The sequence below is a fragment of the Schistosoma haematobium genome, chromosome 2, assembly GCF_000699445.3.
Source record: "Schistosoma haematobium chromosome 2, whole genome shotgun sequence".
NCBI lineage: Eukaryota > Metazoa > Platyhelminthes > Trematoda > Strigeidida > Schistosomatidae > Schistosoma > Schistosoma haematobium.
In genome coordinates, this window is record NC_067197.1 from 31,825,520 (window position 1) to 31,845,552 (window position 20,033).

Here is a 20,033-nt window from a genome sequence, read left to right on the forward strand (position 1 = left end):
ATAATGAGTAATCTATTATTGAAACCTGTTGTTGGAATCAGTGGTGTCCACACATTCGCTTAACTCATTAAAAAAAGACTAGACACTCACAGAAGCATACTAGAAGGGGAACACCAAGGGCCGTGGGCTGTCTGACCTTACTACATAAATCTAAATCTAATCTAGCTCTGTTTGACTACTCTATACTTCAAGGTCAATTAGTGTTTTCGCGCAAGTAAATGTATATAAGGTGGGATGGTTAGAACTGTTTGCATAAACATGCATGTGGTCATACGACATTTAGCCTTAGGTTTTACTAAGTCTGTTCATGTATGTATAATCTCAGGCCGACATTGGTAAGATTTCGCCTGATATTCATGCTTGTGTCCAGCTCTTTCTGGTCACGCATGCACTCATCTAACTACACAAAATTGTTGACTCAAGTAATAGTCTTTTCATATATTTCACTACGACTTTGGCTCACAAACGGTGAAACCACGGGTTAAACTATTTTGCTGTCGAGCTAACCAGATCTAAGGTAGCTACTATCAGCTCCCATCAATTTAGTGCAGTTTCACTTTTTCATGAGATATGTAGTTTACTGCTTGAAGTTTACTCGAACTAAAAGTCTTGGTCTCCACATATCCTTACGACTATTAGTTCTTTGATCGGTATCTTGAAATTTATTCAGGTCAGTAGGTTGATATCTATTATTAGTTTCATCTAAATATTTACTATCAGCCATAGAAGTCTCCAAAAGTATACGTTCAGACCGTAATTGAACTTCTTCTCTTGATTGAGTTTATGGTTGGCATATCATGAAGTACATAATGGTGTTTATCGACTAATCCTTATTGATTGACTCATGTATGTGGAGCTGCTGTAGCTAGTAGATTTGGGCAAGTCCATATTGGAGAGCAAATTCCTTGGTTATGTCGTTTATGCAATTTTTCATTTGGTTCTCTGGATTGAAACTTATAAGCTATATTTGTTTTGCGATCTGTTCATTTTCGGGAGGTATGACTGGATACCAAAAGCAATAGGCAATTTTTTTGCTTTTTATCTAATGAAAACATTTCATTTATTATATATTTGAACACAAATGTTGGTACAAAGGGGCACGAAATACAAATGCGCCACACAATAACAATGAGACTAGTAGCAGTTATCACTGATTTGTGTGAGGGCTGTGATACTGCTTGGGTGCCCAGAACGAAGCAGGTGGCTTTCTTAGAGGGCCACACCCTGAGCCTTTGACCTAAAAGTCTAATCCACAAGGCCGTGGAGCAACGTCAGGAGATGCAGTCCCATGTTAGCAGTAACCAGAATTAGGTTCATACCCCATTTGTTTCCTTAGGATCCTGGAGCTCGTGTGCACCATCGGTTTGGAATCAGGGTTTTTCCAACTCCCCTAGATGGATCCTCCATATCCGCCAACCTGGCTAAAGCACCGGGCATTTTCTTTTCATCCTCTCAGTTTCGTAAACAACACCCCTGACGCGAGAAGTCGGTGAGTTGGACTTCCCTGATAGTGGCTGTATGGCCTTGTGAGAGCATTTTGAGGAGCTGACTGTCCCCACCTTCGGTCGTACCACGGTATTCGGGGGCAATGAAAACAATAATATCAGATGACTTATCGGTACAGCCATTCTACATACTTTGAAGTTCCCTCATAAAATGTTCAAGCGTAACGATCACTAGTTCCTGTTAGTCGTTATTCCTTTGAATCCTACATATTCTCAGTCAGTCAGTCAGTCAGTAACAACGTAGAACTTCGTACGTACGTACATCAGTTCGAGTTGCCACACCACCTTAGCACAGAGATGCAGTTGTCGATTCAAATCCCGTAGTAGATTCTGGACTTGATGGATGGGTTTGGATTTAGTGTATACCTACAAATGACTGCGTTTTAGTAAGTATAGTTTTCTTCGTTCATAGTGTTATGAAATTGAATATTAAGTAAAACTATTTCAGCTACATTTAAATAATTTTCAGTTTAAAATCAATGAAAACTTGATCACGTTTTCTATTTGGCCCTGGAACTCGTGACACGTTGCTGTACATTCCGTATCTCGTGACTGCTGAGCTATAAACCATGTACAAGGTCGTAAAACCTTTCCAAGCAGCAGGATTTTACTGTTCAAGTAATTTTATTACACATTCACAGTTCTTTTAGACTTGACAACAAAGTATAGCCAGACATCCTATTGCCTTCAAGAACTGTTTGTGAATCCTCAAATCCACAACCTTTTACGTCTGATTACTTGCATAGATTCAAACACAGTTCACCAACGACGCTATAGAAGAGCTGGGAAGGAAAGTATTAAACTTCTTAATGATGCCGAACTAAATATAGTAATACGATTCGGATTATTTATCTAACTTTTACACAAGGTCAAAAAATATACTGCCGCTTTTACGGAACAAAAGTTGCAGATGCCACCTGTTTTAAACCCAAGAACCTCTGTAAATAGCCAAATCATTTCTCGAGATAGCGGTCTTCAAGGGATTATTCCGGGAAATATTAAACTAGTTTTTACAGATACCACACTAAAGCGTGACAGAAAGAACCGCCTCATAGTAGTTAGAGAGTCAAATGGTAACTTAAGACACGCAGACCTTTCTGAACGTGATCGTATTAACCAAGTTTACTTTCCTTTGTCTGGTCGGAAGTTGTTTATTCCCATGATGTTTGAAGACGAGCAGTTAGATGTAAGTTATCGTTTATGTTACTTCTTAGCACTTTAAACGTCGATAATCACATAAAGTTTCGCTTCAGAAGTGATAGTGATGCGAAAATGGAAAGGACGGTTATTATCATCACAATTTTATGACCAACTACAGGTTACTTTAATCGACTTTGAGGTACACTTTATTTTGAAACGAGATACTGATAACTAAGGCGGGGTTCAGAATTTTGATATAGCCTATATCGCCTCATGGATTTTGCAAAATTTCATAAAGTATCTTGCTGGTTGTGAATTCCCCATCCTGAAACTCAAAATTTTTGCAAGGCCTTGTTTCTCACTCATCTGGCGTCACTGTTAGTCACTACATGCGATTTTCTTGAAGGAGGATTAGAATAGAATAGAGCTCAGAGTAAACAGACCAGAGTATGGTACTCATCTGTGAATCTACTAACTACTGGTTTATTTATGGGATAGATGGATCAAACTCACCCTTGTTTACTTCATTTTGGACAGCCAACCAGGTTATTTCACCAATTCTTCACGAAAATGGCTTGGCCTTTGTCGGCCCTTGAAAATCCGAGCGAGGCAGTATAATTTTCGTGGCAGGCCGTACCCATATCCACAGCAGGTCTCCAAGGTGAGCAACCTCTGGCAATTGAACAATGCAGGTAAGGGAAGTCGGCAAATCGGATCCGTAACTTCGGGAGAAGGATTGGCTCTGGGGGCCGAGTCAGACAGGCCGAGATCAGATACGTGTCGTTCCAGTTGGGGGCTGGTTTCTTTGCTGCTTTGTGTGCTTCGATGTGCGTTATGGTGAGGTTACTGGACTCTGACCCGGGTCGATCGTGGGCGGTTTCAGCTGTTAGTGTCGTGCAGCTAGCAACGCGTGAGGACTTGTTCCACGTTGCGTCAAGCGGCTGTACTTCCATGGTCTGGCGCGCGACGGCAAACTCAGAACTGGTACGGACCAGGGGAATCCGACCGTCTAATTAAAACAAAGCATTGCGATGTCCACTGATTGGTTGTGACGCAGTGTGATTTCTGTCCAGTGCTCTGAATGTCAAAGTGAAGAAATTCAACCGAGCGCGGGTAAACGGCGGGAGTAACTATGACTCTCTTAAGGTAGTCTATGTTCGATTACTCCAAGGCTTTTGTTGTATGTAGTAGCCCGACGGATGTTTTTGTTTGAGGTTATATTCTGTCTGCTCTAGGTGTGAGATTCATTTTCGTTCAACCAAACCCATTCCACAATTATTAATAAGTTAGGAAACTGGTGCTAATACAAATTACCATGCGAAGTGGAACAATGCAATTCGGTTACGTCAACTATCATAGCAGTGGAGTTCAAGTCCAAGTCAGCCTATGTGTTTAGATGCAAAAAAGAGGAAAAAAGAACTACAATATGAAGTATTTAGACCACTAAGATCCTTTTTTAAAGATATCCACCAAATCATTCACACTTTCAGGGTTGTACTGATGGAAACAGATGAGATAGTTGTACACACAAGTTTATTTTGTAAAACTAAACATAACTTTTCTGGTAGTGGATTTCCCACGATTTTATCATTTTATTCTATATTTAATTTCTCCTTATCAGGCACTTTTGGACCAAGGCTCATTTTTGTATATTTTGGACAGAACATGTGTTCAATTCGAACCAGATGACCTACATTTTAGTCGAATATGCCATCGTGTTTATGAACGTGTGAACCATTTAGCTTGGACTCCATTTGAAAAAACCGCTGAATCGATAACCAACGGTCTAACCAACCCATTGCTTCTACTACGACACACACGCTATTACGGTCCCTTAGCTTTATATATGATTGCTCAATTAGGTTCTCCTGGGCCACTTGTTTATGAGACTCTTGCACATCAACATTACAATCGCTTAGGTTGGGTACTTCGTTTAGTTTGTCTTCTTAGACCCTCTAGTCCTTTTGCCGTCCATACAAAGTCAAATGTCGATTTAATACCTCCGCCGATACAGACTGTTTTAGACTACACAAAGGATTTGTCCCAACAAAATATGAGTCCATCCGAGATTAGGAAGTTGCTGGATTATGTTGAGGTAAGTACATTTTTTAAATTTTATTCAGTAATTTTTGAATCATAACTAACTTATCCGGGTATTAATGGTGGTACGAATCCACAGTATTGTGATCAAACGTTTAAGTTTTCACCGTCCGACCGAAGTTTTTTTATCTCTTACATTGTTTTCTAGTGGGAACTTGTTAGTCTGTAATCGTAATCTTAATCTGTACAATAACGTTTTTGTTCCACTTCATAAAAACATGCTATTTTCCTGATACAGTCTATAATTCTGTTGAAATGTACTATAACTTAATTGATTAGCATATAATTAGTGGCTTTAAAAATAAATGGACATATCTGAAGTCATTCTCATATGACATCCTAGAGGACTCACAGCAACTTCACTATTTTTCAGATTGTTTTTTTATGTTCTTTTGCAGTGATTCCCGATAATGTTATTTCAAAAATATTACAGTTGTGGGTTAGAAATAATCCTATGGCTTAAGGTAATGATTAGCCCAATCATTTAAACTTAAGGCTAATTACAATTATTAAGTATACCCCATTTGTTAATTGGGACTTCAAGAGATTTAGGCTAGAGAAATCAAGTGGTTCTGTATTTTGAACCAAGGGAACTTTCTGTTCATATCAAAGATAAATACCTCATCCTATGCAATAGATGTGGAAATAAAAGGTGACCGGTAAAGGTACTGACCTAATGACTACTTCATAGTTTATATCAGAAACTGATATTAGTTAGACAACCACGAAGGACTATACAATTACTTCTTCCAAATATGGGGCTCCTCAGCAGCGAGCATCCGTTTCCCCATCAAGAAACGACACTTGTACCATCGGGTCCGTGACAACGACATTATGTTTTTTATTGCAGGCCTTATTTTAATCTGAATTAACAACTTCAAATTCAATTAACCTGTGTTTGCTAGGCATTATTATTTCATGTTTGTTTTGAAATGTTTTGTCACTTTTCCGTCTTTTCTATAGCTTTTCATCAATCTGGAACCTTTAAGCAAAGACAAACAAGTCATACTCAATGATTATCTTCAACGAGCTCGAGAAGGTATCAAAATGAACATAGAAACAATGGATAGTACTTAGTTATTTTATGTACATATGATGTTAGTTTTGTTGTTAGAGAAAAAGAAATTGTATGAAAATAAATAAACAATCCAACTTAAATATTCGTCATTTTTTACTTAAATGTATATTGAATGCTTGTTTTAAAACTAACCATAAGACTATTCCTTAATAATAATATAAACACAGCAACAGTAGATCCTCTTGTAATCCGGGGGTTATGGATACATACTTAACCTTTATGAATGAATTATTTAAGTGTTGTCATGTTCCTAATGAGAGCTACTCCTATTTCAGTAAGTAGATGCAATTATTATTAATACACGGAGTACAGAATCTTCCATTCGAACTTAGCTACGTATTTAGTTTGACAGTTGCTTTAAGTGATTTCCAAAATGGCTAAATAACGTATATCTTTTGAATTTAATCTTTTTAAAAGCTCAGAATTAACTGAAAATCTAAGGTACATATAATTTTCTTTCCTGAATGGTACACTAATTTATGTGGAGATAAGCGAAAATCGTTTTCTTTCTCGGGAATGTCCTTTAACATCAGATGAAATTTAAGGAAAAGTTTGTCCCATATCTTTGCTATTATGGGTAATCGATAAAAATGCGATGCTATGCAGTTCTAGGTAAAATAAAAGACATTAGAAATTACTTAGTAAATAAGGTTCTAGCTTTCAGTACTTGACTTGGTTATTACAAGTAGATTTATCCACTGGAACTGTGACATCGGTGTTGGTCCGTACTGACGTCAGGTTTTGATCAAAATGATAACCAAAGCAGCATCAGTCTCCTGAATCTTTATTGACAGTGTTTTTTTGTTGATATTCTGAACTACAAAATTTTTAAAAAGTGTTAGTGATAATATAAGTGGTGTTTTCTATCATTCTGGAAGCGACCGAGGATAATTTGTTCATTCGCTCAATCATACTTTATGTATAATCATTGTATTGCTTGGCGATTTCATTCCAAATGTCAGGAGTACGGACAACAGAAGTGTCATTTGGTTGAGCCATAGAAATTTATTGGTTACAAGTCGAATAATAGAATAGTCTTTTGAAGCTTATAGCTTGTTTTTGTCAACTTCATCTTTCAGTATAGCCGTCAATGTATCACTTGACATGCTCCGACTAGTTTAGATATGGAATAAGATAGATTGCGTTGTAACCAATTAGCGATGATGATTGTGTGTACAGTATTACCACTCGTTTTACGATACCCCATTATCCACCAAACTCATTTTAAGCTTTGATGCCTCAAATATTCGTCATTCAAATCGGTTGTACCTAGTACTGAAGTTTTAAGTATTATTCATACCGTAGTTTTCAGTGTCCTCAATAAACGGATACACTTTTCAGAGTAATGAACTCCATCTTGGCTACGTGCCTAATTAGAAGGTATCCGTTGGCGTTGTTGTGCTTAATATTTATTTCTTATCCAGTTGAATACTTATTTTCATTCTTATTTTGCTATGGTCCTACAGCTCATGAATGAAGTTGGGTTTTATGTGAGTACTGCTTATGGGTTGTTTTTAAATTATTGCTGTGGGCGCCCATGGTACTCTCGTGTTTCTCCTTCTTTGATTGTGGGTGCTTTACCACTCAAAAAGTCCTGGGATAAATGGCAGGCAGATGAAAATATCACACATATAGTGAGCATGTTGGAACCATTCGAAGTAAAATCATTTGTCATAGGAGAAAAGGATGCTGTGAATCAAGGCATTAAATATCTCTCTCTACCAGTTCGTGACTTTGTGGGAGTTCCTACATTTGAGCAGGTAAGTATTTTTTATGCAGAAGTGATTTTCATTCTTCGTTAACTCTTTTATTAACAATATGTCAACCTTAATCCATGCACTTCTGTCACATACATTTTTAGTCAGTTAGTCTCAAATATGGATTATTTATTCATCGTCAAATAAAAGATACAGCTGATTACTATATTTAATTCTGTTGATTGTTTTATTTCTTGTCGATTAAAAGATGGAGTCACATGATACAAAGTAGTTTTTATATAAGATCGTAATATTTTACTATTGAATGAAGAGTTGGTAGTCGACATCACAAAATTGTTTGCTTCTCTTTATTTCATTTCTCTTATCCTTTAAGCCATAATGATGAACCTACTGTACTTGCTAAATTCACCTGTCAGGCGCCTTTAAGGTAGAAAGGTTTGATATGTTTCAGGCTATACTATTCATTTCATTATATTTTTTCATAATGATTACCTGTCACTTTGCAGGTGTAAAATGTAGCAATTTAGAATGAGACAAGTTTGTACTAGGTTTCACGTTGTTTAGGTCTATCTATCTGCTTCTTTAACTAGATCTTATAGCCTTTCTTTTCTACTCATCCGTTTGATTTATTCACCGACTGTATTAGTCTTACAAACTTTTTTATGTAGTTCAAAAAAAGTACTGATAATTATGACATATTGTATTATATTTTGTTATTCTTTTGTTTTCTATGAATTTTTGAAAAGATTGATGCTGGAATTACATTTATCAACTCTTGTGTACAATCAAACGGATGCGTGTATATTCATTGTAAAGCCGGTCGTACACGTTCAGCATTCTTATTAACTTGTTATTTCATGTATACAGAATCTTTAAGTGTTGATGAAGCGATTGGTCGTGTCAAATCCTTTAGAAAACACATAGTTTTCAGGTCAATGCATAAAATAGGTTTAGAAAATTACTTCAAATTTTTAAATGATAGTAAAAAAAGTGAAAATGTAACAAGTTGATAATGGCTCGTTATTCAACTGTATTAACTCATCAAACTTTAATACTTTTGGAAATCATTTCCATTGGCCTGGCATGCGTAAGTCTATATTTATTTTGTGTTTACATTGTTGATCTTTAAATTATCAGTATCTCATAGTTTTGGTTACTACTATTAAGATACATGGTATATACTTTTCAGTCGACTGGAATTTTGCATTTGCCTACTAAATCCATGATGTGTTGATCCCTGAGGGGCCAATAAGCATAATGGGTCCCGACGGTGGTAAAGCTGCTTCAAGTCACCATCGAGTCCAGTTGACGGCCAGCCATTAGTGACGTATTTCATCACTCTCTTAATGATGCAATCGTTCCTGGAGGTAGATTGTATTTCAACTGCTGAGACTGGCAAAGCACGAACAGCAGATGTCAGGTAACATTGCGCGTGGTTCTCTGTCATTAGGAAGGCAATAACTGCATCTTCGTCGGTCGTATGGTGTTCGCTGATAAGTCGTGACAGGGCGTCTGCCTGACTAAATTGTTGGGTGCACCGGTACTGAATGTCAAAATCATAACCCAACAGTACCAAAGCCCATCGCTGGAGACGGTTTGCAAAGTGGGCTGGAACACCAGATTTCGATCCGAAAATTGTGAGAAGAGGCTTGTGATCAGTGATAAGAGTAAATCTTCGACCGTACAAGAATTTGTGGAAACGGCGTACTGCGAACACAAGGGCGAGAGCCTCTCTCTCTATTTGACTGTACTTTCCGCTGGAGTTGATGTGTGAGATGACAGCATCGAGTCCAAAAGCTGAAGCATCTGCAGCCACAATGACTAGCATGGATGGGTCGTAGTGCGTCAATTATAGTTCAGAGCTAATGATGGTTTTGAGCTTTCAAAATGCAGCTTCACACTCTTTTGTCCAGTTCCAGATAGTATTCTTATTCAGAAGATAATTTAGTGGGGCGCGTATGTCATGCATCGACGGAACAAAAGCTGAGTAGTAGCTAATTAGTCCCAAGAATGATCGTAGCTCAGATATATTAGTGGGAGTCGGCATCAGTTTTATGGCTCGGATGTTTTCAGGATCTGGTCTGCGACCTGCCACATCAAAGATGAATCCCAAGTATTTAACTGACTTCAAGAAAAGCTGGCTTTTTTCTGAGCGTAATCGGAATCCGTTATCGCTGACGCGTTGTAGTACAGCTGTCGTGCGTTCTCGAAGCTGATCTAACGATGTGGCAACAATTAAGATGTCATCGAGATAAGTTGTGACCCCCGGGATACTCGATAGAATGGTATCCATTAGTTGCTGAAAAATAGATGGAGCTGTCTTAACACCAAATAGTAGGCGATTGTACTGAAACAAGCCACGATGAGTATTGATGGTAAGTAGCTCTGTGGATTCCTCATCCACTTCCACTTGTAAATAGGCATAATCTAGATCCAGCTTTGCAAAGAACTTCCCACCATTTAGCATTGTGAACAAATCTTCAGGGACTGTCAGTGGGTAATGATGCTGTTCGAGAGCTGCGTTAAGACCTGTGGAAAAATGTGCGCATATTCGGGTTGTGCCATTAGCCTTCTTAATAACCACAATAGGTGCTGCCCAGGCAGAATAAGAAACAGGTGTAATAACTCCCTGTAGTTGAAGGCGGTTAAGTTTTTCGTCAACTTTCGATAATGCTGCGTACGGCACTGGTCTCTTTGGACGGAAGACAGGTTTCAACCGAAGTGTTGCTTTCATAGCAGTGCACTGACCCAATACAGGCTGGAAAATGGTTGAAAACTCCGTCATTAGTTCTTTCGAATATGCTTCAAGTTCATGAGGTTGTTCCACCATATGGCATACGGTGCTTAACGGAACACCAGCTAAATGTAGCCGGTTAAACCAGGACTTCCCTGGTAGAGGCTGTATACGCGTGGCCGTGTGAGAGCATTTTGAGAGGGAGGGCGGGACCATTCCACTCGGCCATACCAGGGCATTTGGGGACTTGATTAATTAAGAAGTCAGCTATCATGAAGTTAGTCTTTTCGATAAGTTAGTAGTATCTATGTTCTCAGTTCTTGAGACAGTTGTTTTCAAGTTCATCATGTTTGTAAATTAGTTTCTGACTTGACGGAACATCTGATTTAATTATTTTTCAAAAAAGTTTTCATCCTTATCAGAAGTATTTATACATATTAACCATTTATTCATGTATTTATTTTATCAACTACTGTTTGTTAAAATTACAAATTTTTATTTTATTTCTCCAGAAGTATAAATATGCATCGGACAATCTTTTGAATGTGTCTAATCTTAAACTATTGCCAATTCTAATCAGGGAAAATCCTTTATTATTCGTGCAATGTTTTCAACAAAAAAGTCCGTCTATTTTTACGAATCATTTATTCATCTTTACTTTGTGCGTTTTTATTACTTGTACAAATCTCAATTCAGTATGAAAAGAGACCTATTTTCTTTTATTGAGTTGTTGTGTGAAATAGTTTTTCTTTTGATTATCATACAACTGTTTAATATACTTTTTTTAAATGAGAAAGTTAACACTAAATTAGATTGAGCAAATGTATTGTTCACTGTTCAGAATAAATTTATTTGGATAAAAATATGTTTTCCTTTCTCATATCACATTGTAATGATTGGTTGGAGCATTTTATGTTCTTGATTTATGCTCTGACGATTACTGTTAAATCTTTAGTTCAAGGATAATCTAGATAGTGAACTATTCTATAGTAGTTGCTTTACTTTTATACCTTTTGATCAAATGTGTTTGGTCTCACATTTTACTTAGAGTAGTTCTATATCTATTACTAGTAAAATAACAATTAAAAGGGAACCACATACATCAGTCTCACGTCATTGACTTACCCACAACTAAAAGTGTTATAAAATACTTCGGTTATTTGCATTATGCGTTTGTTCAGGCAACTTGTTACAACTTAGGTAATGTGAGCATTGATAAATCAGTTAAGATTCATTGCCAATAAACTCGATGACATATGAGTGAAGCAACTGGGCGCTATTTAATCTAGCTGGGCAACATCACTGGGTGGCATTGGAGGCTTTCAATCACTCATATCACTCAGTAACTTATATGATGAGGTTTTCCTGTCTTCATTATCATCTTAATTCGAATAAAACATTTATTAGGATATCCAGTAAACTCTATCAAGTTTTACAGCTAAAGCAGTTTAGTGTGGATAAATAGTTTCCCCTTTTTTAGGTTTTATGTGAACATCAGGGGTATAAAAAGCATAAAAACTCTTCATTTTTCACCAAGGCAGTTGATTGTGCTACTGTGTTTTTTCTGGAACTAGGACTTGTATTGTTCTGTCTGATTACTACATAGTTTCTCATTGCTGATTGCATGGATTAAGGCAAAGCGAAGCGCAAAATATTTAGTTGGTCGAAGTTAAAAATTATCTCAGGTGTAAAAACAGGTTTGATTGTTCAATTCTTTCAATTGAAGTTAGTATCCGCATACGATTACAGATTCCTTAGTTCGGAAACTGTAATGAGGATTGAACGTGTTAGTCAAAACCAACCTATTTTGTAATATTGGCTGAGTTTAGTTTTTAAAATCAATGCTAGGACGAGAAAAAGGACTTAGATGGTTTCACTGTCATGTTGAGTTCAACAACACTCTTTCTAAACTAAATAGTTCGTAGATTTTGAAAGCCAAAGCAGATTTATTTTTAGCTGTTTGTTTATGATCTTAAAGCTTTTTCTTGACTCCAGTGTTGCGGTCAGCATCGATAGGATACTTTGATATTAAGTTTCTTGGGATTCCTTCCTAAGAAAATGCTAACTGATACTCTACAAAATTTAATATTCTGCTAATTTTTAGTCCTAAAGTCGGTATGTCTCGTTGAGTTGTAAAAACCTCCATTGTGGACTTTATCTATTTTGCTATTATTGTGTAGTCATCATGGTTTTAATCATTCGTATTCATTACTTTTTATTTATATCCTAAGAAAATAGTTTCTCATTCTCAAGTTGAGTTGTATCTTTTCGGATATACGGTTTTACTTTCTTTAAAGTTTTTTTTAAAAAGTTATAGGTACATTTGAATAGGAAGGTTTTGATTTCGAACGATTTCAGCCCACTAATCCAAGATATTCACCTAAGAACTAATCAAGGCCTTTTGAAAGGTTTATTAAATAGTTTTGGTAAATGCATTTATACACCTTATCTTTGATTCTACGGTAACTAGGAGGTTCACTATTACCTTTCTTATTTTGTGTTTTATAGTATGAATAGGTCTGCCGGAAACGTTCGTGAACCACATGATGATATATTAGTCATCGATAGTGATGCTGACATCAAGGATTATATTCATTCATCTTGTGGTAGTGACGAAGAGGAGGGGTTCGATCCAAATATAGCTTCTACTGAATTGAAACAATATAAACCTGACTATCCAGTTGAAACATGTGATGGTTCTCCAGGACAAATTCGTCAGAGGGTGGTGAAGGAAAAGGAAGTGAATGATAGGTTTAGTTTGAACACGTGTCCTGCCGAAATAAAGCAAAGAAAATATAATGATTCTACCAAAGTGTGTAATAATTCTGAGGAACAGTTTTGTCACAGAACAGTGAAAAAGGAAGATACAGGTACTTCCGAACTGGATTCAAATGGAAATCTTCAATTCAAATCTTTAATTCTTGGATATCACACATCATTTACAAACATATATGCAAATTATAATTGTTACCATTTATGTTTAATACTAGCCTTAATTCTAAGACTTGTGCTAGTTATTTTCTCTGTATGGCAGGATACAGTTCGTTGGCCGGACGGCCAACTACGATTCACGGATGTGGATTACGATGTGTTTTCTGATGCTGCTCAAGCTTTTGTCGCTGGGGAAAATATTTATATTGAGCGTCCCACTTATAGATATTCACCACTTATTGCTGTTGTTCTCGCTCCTGGTTACTGGTTGTTTTCTGACGGTAAATATTCAGACACTGATAGAAAAGAAGTGAATATTAGTTCAGATTTTGTTGACTTATCAGTAGAACCACAGTTCCGATCGCCAAAACACATAACTCCTCCTTCTCTCGCTCGTCTTTGGGGTAAATTATTATTCATCACGGCTGATTTAATCTGTGGTTGCATACAATATAGAATTATTCAAGATAAACAGTTTGTAAGTTATGCTTTATTTTATTCTGGTATCATATCCGTTTAACATTTATTTTTGGTCCTATGCTGAGTCATATTTATTGGCTGTCCGCAAGAAGCATCTGAAAGTGCATGATTTTCTAAAATAATCGTAACGAGAGAATGCAACCAAACCGAGAAATGGCGTTAGTCCACGAAGTCATTGACTTGCTCTGAGCCATGTCAACAGGTGCAGGCTGTTTGGTTGCAGTCCACGCGATAATCGCGGTCGGTGGTTGGAGACTGAGTGGAATGGCTCAGAAACATTCGTAATTGGGCCGACGCATGCACATTTTGTCTTCTTGTAGATCTTGAATTTCAATATTCTTTCATACATTCCACTCTGGTTTTTTCAAATCATGTTCTTATTATCAGTGCTACATCATTTTGATCTCTTTTGCTGTTCATCTTATTATATTTATTTGATCATACTAATACAATTCATATCTATCCGAGGTTGTATGTTGATAATGTCTATCTCTTTATCAAAAGTGCAACGATATGTCATAAGTTTGTGTTTGTATCACCGCAGAATTAGCTCGACTCAATAATATTAATTGTTATGTAGAAGTTACCTATTGTACTGATGCAAGTTGTGCACTGAGTTTGAAATCGGTGAACAGTTGTTTATAACTAGTGGTGGTTTAATTTATCGTATTACAGAATTTTGTGTTTTAGATTTTTCAGTTGTAAGTTAATAAATACTTAGTGTTAACGATTTCACAATAGTAATCGTCCTTTTGTAATGTTTCTTTTAGAAAGTTAATTTTATGGATTTTAAGTCAGTTATTTGTAATGCGAAGATCGAGCATCTTTCGGTCAAATCGATAACTTAGCAATTTTCAACAAATTAAACATTGCGCGGGTCGTTTATACTGCTAGTACTTTCTTCTTCTTCTTCTTCTTCTTCTTCTTCTTCTTATTATTATTATTATTATTATTATTATTATTATTACTATTATTATTATTATTGTTATTTCTGCTAATAATAGTAATAATAATAATAATAATAATGGTAGTAATAATAAACATGTTTGTTATGTTCCACTTAGTAGAAATTTGAATTTCTGGCGTTTCGTGACCTAGTGTAAGCCTCTTCTTCTACCATTTCTTACTTTCTATCTTTTTCAATCCCTGTAGGTATTACCAACATCAACTTTGTGTTTTCCTGACCCCAAAATTGAATTATCTTTCAGTGTAGACGACAAGAAAAAGGGTTGAATATTGATGAAATATAATGATATTGTTTCATTCAATAAACGTTGGTCACTTTATCCCATGACATCTATTTTGGGTTAGCAAGTTTTGCCTAAAGCTATAGCTTTCTATTGATTCGTTCCAGTCAGTAAAATATGGTAAACAATATCATCATTGATAACATACATCAATTACAAGAGGAATGTTATTAACTTTTCCAGAAACTTTAGTGAATATAACTTAGCTATCATTGTATGATTAAAGCATTAAACTGTATGATATTTTAATCGAGAGATTGTTTCATAATTCAACTATTGGTTTTTTGTAACATAGACTGCTAAATAAGAAGGTAAAAATTATGGCGTTAAGCGGCATAATTCTAACGTGAGTGATTTTGATGTATGTCTGTAAGGTGAAACAAAGATTATAATTTTTTTGTGTTGTTCACTTTAAGTAAACTAGGATTTGTTCGTTTAGTATAAATGTAATATTATAATGCTAAATTGTTGACTGAATATACGTTCTTTGGATCTGTGCATGTAGGACGCGAACCAATAGGCAACTTGATAACATGGTGTTATGCTAACAGGTATCGATTCACTTGCAGTAATATTCCCCTAATGAATTTTTCTGTTCCCCATTTTTTAGCTGAACAGTTTACCAAATCCAAATACTGTCAATCGAAATAAAAAAATTCGACGAAGTTCCATTTCGTTCAATACAGACCAATTAGCATTATATCTTGTTAGTTTCAGTTGGTTATTCAATCCTGTTACATCAGTAGTCTCTGCTCGTGGTAATGCAGATGGATTACAAAGTTGTGTTGTTTTAGCATGCCTATGTTGTATTCTAAACCGTCGGATCATTCCAGCTGGATTTTTATATGGGTTATCTATTCATTTACGTATATTTCCAATCATTTATGCACCATCTATCTATTTATGGCTGATAATGACTGATAATAGTCATAACAAGGATAATCAAAAGAAAAATGAAGCATCGACACAACAATCTCAAAGTGTGTTTTCAATTTTATTCAAATTACCAAACCGAAATCATTATCTTTTTGGTATCAGCTGTTTACTTAGTTTGACGATATTGACGGGATTATGTTATTTATATTTCGGTGGAATGTTGTTTCTGCAACAAGCCTATTTCTATCACTTTACTCGATCAGATTTTAAACATAATTTTGCTCCACACTTTTTAAGTGTTTATTTACTCTCTGGAAAAAAATGGATAGCTGAGAAACAAATATTGCCTATATATGATTTACGTCAATGGTTGAATAATGCGTGGAATGATTTATCTACTTTAATAGCTTACTGGGGTGATATTAATAGTGGTGGATATTCTTACTCAATATGGAATTTATTGTTAAAAAATCTTAGTACACCTGTGGTTTTGGGGCGTTTATTTAATGTAACTTCAATTATACCGTGTATAATCCTAATTCCATGCTTGTCTTTTAAACTGTATTCCAACATAAGTCTGTGCTGGTTCGCGCTTACCTACATGTTTGTCACATTTAATAGGGTGAGTTAAATATTGTGAATTTCGATGACGAACTATTCTCTCGGTTTTTTCTTGTGTCCATATTGAATGTTTGTGTTGTATCCGGCTGGGGCATGTCAAATGAAACGAAACGTGGGTTCGGGATCTCCCTAGCCACTACCTATGCTGTATTTTCTAGACCTTCCATATGACAAATAAGTTTTTGTAGATGACATTCACCACAAACTGATTTCCTCTATCCGGGACTCTCCTTTCTGTCATTATTTCAAAATATATTAAGTTTAAAACAAAAATTAGCATATTAAATTACCAGTCTATACTGTTGCATCCAGGAAACGAATTACTCAAACATGTAAAGCCTTTTGGAATTTAAAGGGGTAATATACTTATTTTGGAGTTAGGAAGTAGTAATACTACTCGATCTTAGAAGCAGTCGTGAATCGGACCTATAATGTAATGGTTGAAAGTCGAATAACTTAACCACCACGCCACAGTTTCGTTGGTAAGAAATTTTAGACTGTTCCGAATATATTGTATATATTGTATAAATTTTAAAAATATCGTACGAAAACTTATTAATAAAGCTGTTGCAACGATTTTCCAGCTGTTACTTGAGGCTTTTTCTTGTTTCATGAAGATCAGATCATCAGTTTTTAGTTCCAGTGTGGTTAATTTGTTTCATTTCGACCAGTTTGAGGTATCTCATTCCACTCGTATCCCACTCATCATCAATGTCGGTGGTTTTCTCGGGTGTAAGAAATGTGTTTCAGACACTGTATGAAGCAAATTTTACCATATCATAATAGAAAAATAACCACAAATTATAAAGTCACATTTAGCTGAGCTTGTTTGAATCTATTTTACTAATAGTGTATACATATATATTTATCTTCTATTTAGGTATGCACGGCTCAGTATTTTCTATGGAGTATATGCCTTCTTCCAGTTGCTTTGGCTGATATACGTCTACCTTCAAGTATTACACCATATCGTGCTATAGTACAAAATTTAATGTTATGGTTTGGATCTCAAGGTATATGGCTTGCTTCTGCTTATGCACTAGAAATGTGTACATTACAAAAACCATTTCTAAATCATATCATTTGGATAATTGTTTGGATAGCATCTTTAAACTTTTTTGCCTGTAATATTTTCATTTTGTCTCGTTTAATCAGTTGGCGTAATAGATCTTTATCAAACAATCATCAAGAAATTTCATCATCAGAAGTTATTAATTATAAAACTACCGTTTCTCCTATTATTGATTCTACTATTACTGTAACAACCAATACTACTACTACAACTTATCAGACATATCGCATATCTAACAAAAAAATTTTATAACAAAATGATTGGATTGTTTGTTTATTTGTTTTTCTTTATTTAAACATGAACAATCCATTTAACTTTGTTTATTGTTGATCATATTGATAATTGATTCAAAGAATTTATTTTTGTTTATTTATTTGTTTATTTACATTCTTCATTGAAAGAGCATCGGTGAAATAACTAAAATCTATTTTATTATTTAATAAATAATTGAATTTTTCTTTTCCCCTACTAAATTTTGTTTTTTGTATAAACATTAATTTTCTTTTGATTTCATTTTATATCTTTATGTGTTGTTGATAAATTGAACATAAAGAGAAAATTCTCTTTGCGTATGTTGTACATGTAATTGAACTGTTCAATATCATTTTTAATGTATCTAATTTTTCTTCTTTTTATTGTTAGTAGTTGATTTTCTAATATTTAATGGGATTAGTACCCCCTAAAATGTTCTGGTATGGCCGAGAGTGGTGTGGGCCCACCCTCCCTCTCAAAATGCCACGCGTATACAGCCTCTGCCAGGGAAGTCCTACTCAATGCCTTTTCGTGGCGGGGGTGTTGTTTACGAAAATGAGAGGACGAAAAGTGAATGTTCGGCGCTTTAACCGGATTCCAAACCAATGGTGCACATGGGCTCCAGTATCCTGCGGGAACAAATGGCGTATGAACCAATCGTTGGTCACCGGCTACCATGGGACTGCATCTCCTCACGATACTCCACCGCCTTGTGGGTCAGACCTTTAGGTCAAAGGTTCGGGGTGTGGGCTCCTAAGAAAACCACCTGCTTCGGTCTGTGCACCCGGGCAGTATCCCAGCCCTCACACAGATCGAATGATTTATGTTGCTCATATCTATTTGGTACCTCCTTGTACCAATGTTTATGTGTTTAAATAATAAATAAATAGATGGGATTAGTAAGGGTGGTGTCTTCAATCCTATATGGATCCTGATCAAATAATCGATTGTTTTTTTTCTTTTTTTTTCTTAATTTGATTTAATTTAGTATATGCGTGCGATTTCATGTACTCTATGTTGACACATAATTTCGTTGTATGTATATATACGAGTTTGTGCTAAGTCTAGTGATACATGGAAGGAGTTTCGAATCTGTTGTCTATTGATTAGAAAGCTAATCTACCCAATAAGGCGCTACTTCGATTGTTTTAATTTAATTAATTATATTTTCTATCGTTTATGATGGGTATTGTTTATAGTGTAAATGCAGCCTCATTAATGTGTCGTTTTAATGTCCACTAAACTGTAGACGTATTCATGTCCAGCAATTATTTTTTTTCAACATACTGATAAATATCTCGAATGTTTCCACAATTTCGCCTCTATCTTGTTGGTATTATGCTATTCTTCATGATATCTTTACCACACTAGGTAAGCCAATGTAAATAATCTTGGTAAAAGTAGTCTCAATTCAGTAATCGTACACATGTATGCATATTTTTACAATGTTTTTCTCATCATGTGAGTTTCCGAAATTTTAGTTAACTTTCAAATATGTGAAATGCCAGTTAGTAAATCAAAAAAGTCACCATTAAATTTCATATTCAGTTACTTTATTGGCCAATATATACTAGGGGGACAAGTCATTGGTTTTCGATCTATGCTTGATCATTAAAATTGTTTGTTAGAATCTTAATGTTAGGCACTGAAATGTCGGAAAAGCTCTCGCAACTTACTCTATATTGACTTATTATTGTGATACTTTTCATGTCTTGTCACCGCATGTGAAAGCTAGATTATAACACATCGTTTATGACTTACCTATAATTGCTGCATAACTAAAATGGAAGTTTTAAAGTACAAGTCTACTTGCATTCATTATTTACAATTTATTTAAGCACCAAACAATAGGATACATCACACAAAATATAGATACATTTTGAGGATACGGTAATAAACTTGAAGAAATGAAAGCGAAAAATTAATAAGTAAAATAATTAATAAGAGCAGTATATAATGGGAGAGACAGTTCAGTTAAAAATACATATGGATACAACAATATTAATACTAGATGCATATGTGATTTTGAAACGATTTTCTGTCAAAACGACCTACACTTTTATCAATGTTTTTCATATATATCATAGACATATAATCGAGACAAAAGTTACTGAAGAGTAATGAGATCAGACACAGTTTGACGTGCCTATTGGTATGAGGGATTGAAAACTGTTGTTGTCGTGTTCAGGTATTTCAAAGTGTTGACGACCTTTCCATGAACACCTGAGAGAGACAATTCCGAGATAGTTGTATTAGTAATCAAAGTTAATTTTAATATC

General features: G+C 35.4%; 1 protein-coding gene across 2 annotated transcripts; it reads left to right on the plus strand.

Annotated features, from left to right (window-relative positions):
* Positions 1–202: 202 nt before the first annotated feature.
* Positions 203–18,704, plus strand: MRPS22 (28S ribosomal protein S22, mitochondrial; the record flags this gene model as incomplete). 2 transcript variants are annotated; one of them, XM_051214959.1, is made up of 9 exons in its annotated part: positions 203–2,123; positions 2,156–2,334; positions 2,374–2,691; positions 4,267–4,740; positions 5,709–7,583; positions 8,288–8,628; positions 10,788–13,684; positions 15,544–16,431; positions 17,311–18,704. In XM_051214959.1, 5 exons carry the CDS (start codon positions 2,075–2,077, stop codon positions 5,820–5,822), a joined length of 1,134 nt encoding a protein of 377 aa, XP_051068145.1. In that variant the 3' UTR covers positions 5,823–7,583; positions 8,288–8,628; positions 10,788–13,684; positions 15,544–16,431; positions 17,311–18,704. The 2 variants fall into 2 exon arrangements, with proteins under 2 accessions (XP_051068145.1, XP_051068146.1); XM_051214960.1 differs by lacking the exons at positions 203–2,123; positions 2,156–2,334 and having other exon boundaries at positions 2,416–2,691; positions 7,290–7,583; positions 8,288–8,472; positions 12,784–13,684.
* Between the last annotated feature and the right edge of the window lie 1,329 nt (positions 18,705–20,033).